At 46.6% G+C, this 6,000-nt stretch overlaps 1 protein-coding gene across 1 annotated transcript in view; it reads left to right on the top strand.

Annotated features, from left to right (window-relative positions):
• The first annotated feature begins 207 nt into the window (after positions 1 to 207).
• The window catches only part of AKNA (AT-hook transcription factor), a 46,954-nt gene continuing 41,161 nt past the window's right edge, over positions 208 to 6,000 (top strand). The window contains exons 1-3 of the mRNA XM_060250626.1: positions 208 to 610; positions 3,156 to 4,369; positions 5,847 to 5,921. Of these exons, the coding sequence (XP_060106609.1) occupies positions 313 to 610; positions 3,156 to 4,369; positions 5,847 to 5,921 (1,587 nt within the window). The 5' untranslated portion in view covers positions 208 to 312. The remainder of the gene's footprint in view (positions 611 to 3,155; positions 4,370 to 5,846; positions 5,922 to 6,000) is intronic.

Genomic DNA, 6,000 nt, shown 5'->3' with positions numbered 1-6,000 from the left:
TGCAGCTCTCTGCGTGGAACAAAGGGGCAGAGGGGTTCTCGTCCCAGAGTATCCCAAAGCAACTTTTCTGGCTGTCGTGATGTATCTTTTCTCTTTCTCTTTCCACCCTCAGGCAGGATGTACAGACATGTTTGAATAAGGCCACAATGTGACCTACTTTCCCAAGGCACAGACCATCGAACCCCCCCCCCTCCTCCCCCCCCCCCCCGGCTCTTTGCTGAGGCCTCATGATGAAGCGACGCAAGTGAGTCTCCTCGTTTTGCTCCAGGAGGTGATTACGCCACGCCACACTGCATCCATCTACGGCAGGACATGGCCCACTCTCTGGGCGATGGGTGGGAGCGTGACCACTACCGTGAGCAGGAGGAGGAGGTGGCAGAAGAAGAGGAGGAGCATGAGAGACACATGGCTAAGAGTGGAAAAGGCAGACTGGTGGGCAGCATGGAGCAATGGGACCTCTCTTTCTCTCAGGAGAACCTTGAGGAGGTTGGACTCCTGGAAGAGCTGAGGCCCTACCAGGATCATCCAGCAGAAGGGGAACAGAACTTTGATGGCAACCTTCAAGACTTCATAAGCAACAGAAAGGCCAACTGGGGAAGCCCCCCGCCAGGTGAGTAATGCAGGAGCTAATAGTTTCTGTTCCCCTGGAAGGTTTCTGGCTGGAGCCGTGTGGAACTGAAAAGGAGTTGAGGATGGAAAGTGGGAAGAGCCAATGAGGCAGTAAAGGTTCCCGGTGCTTTTTTTGAGCAGGAATGCAGTTCCGTCTGGCCTGGTGTCATGGGGTGTGGCCTGATATGCTAATGAGTTCCTGCTGGGCTTTTTCTACCCAAAAAAGCCCTGAGGCTTCCTAAACAGGGCAGCAATTCCACAAGTGTGTGAGACATAACACTGGCCACCCAAACCAGCCTCCTGAGAATCTCCGCTTCTGTTTGTTTGTTTTTAAAGAAAAATAAAAATATGCTTGAAAGTGTTTGTGCAGCCCCTGCTGAAATGTCGGAATCATAGAGTTGGAAGGCACCTCCAGGGTCATCTAGTCCAACGCCCTGCACAATGCAGGAAGCTCACAAATACCTCCCCCTAAATTCACAGCATCTTCATTGCTGTCAGATGGCCATCTAGCCTTTGTTTAAAAACCTCCAGGGAAGGAGAGCCCACCACCTCCCGAGGAAGCCTGTTCCACTGACAAACTGCTTCTAGATAGGAAGATTAATAGGATATTCAGTGGTTGGAGGTGGGGCTTCAAAGCCCTTGTTCCTCCCATGTGTTCTAAAGCAAGAACAAATTAAGCAAGATAGTCCCGGTTTGATGCAAATCTGCTCAGTTTTTGCGAATAGCAAGATTTTGATTGCTTGGGTGCAGAACTGTAATTTATTAATGAATTATGCACCAGGGTTATTTTTCTCCCATAATACTAAAACTCAAAGGGTCATCTTGAATCTACTGCCATTCTTAAGGAAATACTTCACCAAACGTCATCGTTAAACTTGTGGGATTAACTGCTGCAAGATCTGCTGACAGAAATACATAGTTTTAAAAGCCAGGAGCTATCCACAGATGACTTACTAGAACTTCCACATTCACAGGCAGTATATCTGTTGCTGGGGAAGGAGAGACAGAAGGAGAGGAGTTGCCTTTATGCCTGTCCTGTGGGCTCTCCAAAGACCTCTGGTCAACCCCTGTTGGAAACAGAATATTGGATAACTCTTCGGTCTGATCCAGCAGACCTCTTTGTTTTGCAGTTTTAAACTACACTGCGATGGTTGGTGGGTGTTTACCAGATGATGACTAACCGTGGCAGGCGTGAAACCACTGACTGTCTGGGTGCTAGTGAAGCAGGATATGACAACAGCTCACTGGCCAAGTAGTTTCATGAAAACTCTAGTGGGTTTCTGTTTTGCAAAGACTTCCTGTTGTTTGCTCCCAGTTAAGGTGTCTATTGTTTGAAATATACTTCTGAAATGTGCCCACTTTGATGCAGATCATGAGAATATAAGAAAAGCCCTAATGGTTCAAATGCTGTAACTTCTTGAGGTTGGCCTTTCTGGGGAACATTTAAGGTGACAATTGGAAACTTTGTTGTTTGGGTTCTGTTTTGTTTTGTAACAGCCAGTGGCTATACACAATAAATTTTTGACTGACTAACCAGTACTCCATTTAGTCCAGCATCATACAGTGGCCAGCCAGTTCCTCTGGAGATCCAGCAACAGGTCATAGAGGCTGAGGCTTCCCTGATGTTGCCTCTTGGCTCTGGAATGCAGAGGATTAGTGCCTCTAAACTTGAAGGTTCCCCTTGAGTCAACATGGCAATAGACCTATCCTCAGACAGCCATTTAAATGGTGGTATAAGGGGGTTCAGTTTCGTGTAGTTAAGTGTGCCGACTCTTATCTGGGAGAACCAGGTTTGATTCCCCACTCCTCCATGTGCACCTGCTGGAGTGATCTTGGGTCAGTCACAGTTCTCTCAGCACTGTTCTGCTCAAGAACAGTTCTCTCAGAGTTCTCTGCGCCCCACCTACCTCATAGGGTATCTGTTGTGAGGAGTAGAAAATTGAAGGGAAGGAAATTGTAATCTGCTCTGAGATTACAAGTGAAGGGTGAGGTCTAAATCCAACTCTTTTATGCTAATGTAAATGAAAGTCTGCATATTTCTGATATTATTTGATTTATTTATTTGATTTATATCCTGCCCTCCCCGCCAAAGCAGACTCAGGGCAGCTCTGCATATGTCTCTGCATATGCTTCAGTAAACTGACTCTTAAATTCAAGTCTTTGTTTTAGGAAGGTGCTCAAGAATATAATTCCTGTCAGTTGCTTTGAGCCAAAATTAGATTGGTATGGTCCTCAAAAATTGCCATTTTCAAGCGTCATAATGGTTGGACTTTTCCCAGGTCAGAAATTCCACTCCCCACTGATTCTTGGATGATGGTCTGATGGTGGGGGTTCAAGTGGAAGTAAAGGAACAAAGTATAAATCTAGTGGCTTTTTTTCTGCCTCATCCATGTAACCTTCGTATTGAGAAGTGAGAGATCTTCCCTCTGGTGGAGCCACAATGGGAAGGAAAGGAAGGGAAGGAGAGTAAGGGAGCTGTGGTGGGGGCTGCTGGCCTGCAAGTGTCTGCAACAATCCCTTATTTACAAAGGTTTTGTTTTTTTCAGATAACAGTGAGTACCAAGAGCATGATGGGACCCAGGAGGATCTAAGCTTTGTTTCCTATTGGCAACGGCAGATAGACCAGCAGTTGAGCTTGACAGAAAATGAGCAGGATGGAGTCAGCTCTGAACAGCTAGAGAAGCAAGGAAGTGATTCAGAAGCAGGCAGTGAGGGAGAGGCCTACCCTGAACTTTCTTATGAGGGACAGTATGGTTCAGAGTACAGTGCCAGTCCTGAGGCTTTAAGGGATCCTCTGGCTTCATATAAGAATGGTAAATCCTACAGTTTTACCTCAGAAGGTGGGGAGGACTTCTCTGAGGGATCCAATGAGAGTCCTTCTCCTTCCAGAGATGCTCCAGATCGTATCCACTTGAAGACAGATTCCTTTGAGGTCCAGAGCTTCCTTGGTGACAGTTCAGAGTTTCCTGAGGAAACAGAATTCTCCTCATCGTCTAGGAGGAGCCCTGAGAGCCATGTTCTCATTTCGCCAGCAAATTCCACACATTGGACTCGGAACCTCTTGGGCCGACTTTCTGTAGAAGGCCTTCAGAATTCTCCTGGAATTGATGCTGAGACTTTCCCGGAATCCTCCTATATGGACAACCTGGGTGAACCTGTGGGGACTAAAGTCATGGTGGCCTCTGCCAGGACTACCGAAAGAATCAAAGCTATGGCTAAGCATAAGGGGGGCTCACTGGATACAGCTGGGAGGATGGAGATTCCTCATGACACAAGGCGTGTTGGTAACCGGCCACCAGAAAGAGGGAGGAAGCTGAAAGCAGATGTACCTCATGGGCTTCCTTCAAAATTCATCAGGCAGTCAAGGTCCCTGAGTCCTCATGGAAGAGCTACCCAGAAAAGGCCCAGTTCACATAAATCTCGTCCAGCAACTCAAGTGACATCAGTTGCAAGCAACGCCTCACAGTACGGCCGAGGGCAGCTCAACTACCCACTGCCTGATCTCTCTAAAGTAGAGCCACGAGTTAGATTCCCCAAGGATCCACATACTTACCACCCACCCCGGGGAAAGTCTCCCCCTGTAAGATCAAAGAGCTCAGGGAAGCCTGTGATCTTCAAATCGCCTGCCGAGATTGTTCGTGAGGTGTTGTTGAGCAGTGGGGAAGGCTCACCTCAGAAATTCCCGACCCCCACTGACTCAGTGATTCCAGAGGAATTCAAATCCCCCAGACAAGCCACAGAGCTAGTGCAGCAGCTTCAGGTAATTTCTTTAGACCTTACTCTGAATGTTCTGAAGTCCAACACTGGCCTGATTCTCATGGAAGTGGTAAACCTCATTTCTGGGCTGTACCATTTCAGACTGCAGGTGGGGTTTGAATGCTCCTCCATGCAGAAAACTAGCATGTCAGGAAGAAGGTTAATCTGGGGCCCTTGCCCAGTGACATCTTAAAGAATTATATTCTGCCTTTTCCTTTCTTAGGGATGCCAGGACCAGGTTGGGAAATTCCTGGAGATTCTGGGGGTGGAGCCTGGGAAGGGGAGAGTTTGAAGAGGGGAGGAGCCTCATGGAGTCCACCCTCCAAAGCAGCCGTTTTTCCCCAGGGGTAATTTCTGTAGGCCAGAGACTGTTTATAATGGCAGGAAATCTCTGTGCCCCATCTGGAGATTGGCAACCCTATACCACCGTTGAAGATGGCAAGATGACACTTGAGTCAGTCAACGTAGCAGTGAAATATTAAAATTAAAACAAATGAATTTCCATATACAAAGCACATTGCAGCATTGAAAGCAGAAAGCCTAACTAAAAGCAAATGCTGCAATTTCATAAGAAGCCTTTGAGATAAAATCCGTGTGGCTCTGTGTGACAATAATAGCAAGGTGGCCTTTTAAACCTCCTCTGTTCCATAGAATAGGGGCCACCACCAAGAAGGTGGTACTCTAGCCAGTGCTGAGCATAGCTGGTGGATCATTGAGGAAGAGCCTGTTGGCTGGGCCTTGTTTGCCATGTGGGCTAACTTGGGAAGATTTTTTTTTAATGTACAGGAATGGTAGCATTTGTGAAGCAGCACTCAGTCGTTTGCCACTTGAACCCAAGTTTATCTACTCAGAATTGAGACAACCGTCAGGGTAGCTAAAAGCAATGTGTTTTCCACCCTGTGCTACAAACTTCCTAATTCTGCAGCCTGCTTAAGTTAGCAAATCAGGTCCTTTTGCATAATTCTCTTCTAGCTTGTGAAGGGAAAGAGCAAAGAGATCTTTATAGCAACCCCTAAAAATCATACTTGCATATGTTCCAGCAACTTCACCCATAGGCTTTCAGGCCTGTTTCCAGAGCTGTAAGGGCTAGAAATGAGTTCTGAAAAGAAGCAAAAATAAATAAATAAATCTGCAGTCAAAATGCACGCTGTTCACTGGAAATCTTCCTCTGCCCCTATGAAGTTGCTCTGACTTCCTAAAGCTCTGCCAGATGTATAACTGGAACCATGAGGACTAGAAACATCCCCATCTCAAGAAAAGAGGCAGAGATTCTCAGGCTGCATGTAGATGCCGTAGTTGTGAAAAACAGAACAGAACATTCACAGTCCTGATTAAAAGGGTCCGAAATTTAGCTGTGGTTTATCAGAGACTGCGATTTGAGCAGAGATTTCTTAATATGTATGGTTGATTTTGGCTTTGTATTTAACAAGGCAATTGATTAAAGCAGGAAATAAACTGATGTGTGTCGCCATCTTATTTAGGAGGACTACCACAAGCTTCTGACTAAGTATGCCGAGGCTGAGAACACCATCGACCGGCTGAGACTGGGTGCAAAGGTATGAGACAACCAGGGCTCTTGTACTGCCCAGTGGTTTCTGGTGCAGTGTAGGTAAATTGTGTGGTGTGATGAGTGTT

The sequence above is a fragment of the Heteronotia binoei genome, chromosome 12 (assembly GCF_032191835.1).
Source record: "Heteronotia binoei isolate CCM8104 ecotype False Entrance Well chromosome 12, APGP_CSIRO_Hbin_v1, whole genome shotgun sequence".
Taxonomy (NCBI): domain Eukaryota; kingdom Metazoa; phylum Chordata; class Lepidosauria; order Squamata; family Gekkonidae; genus Heteronotia; species Heteronotia binoei.
The sequence above is the reverse complement of the archived record's forward strand: the minus strand, read 5'-3'. Positions and strand labels throughout refer to the sequence as shown.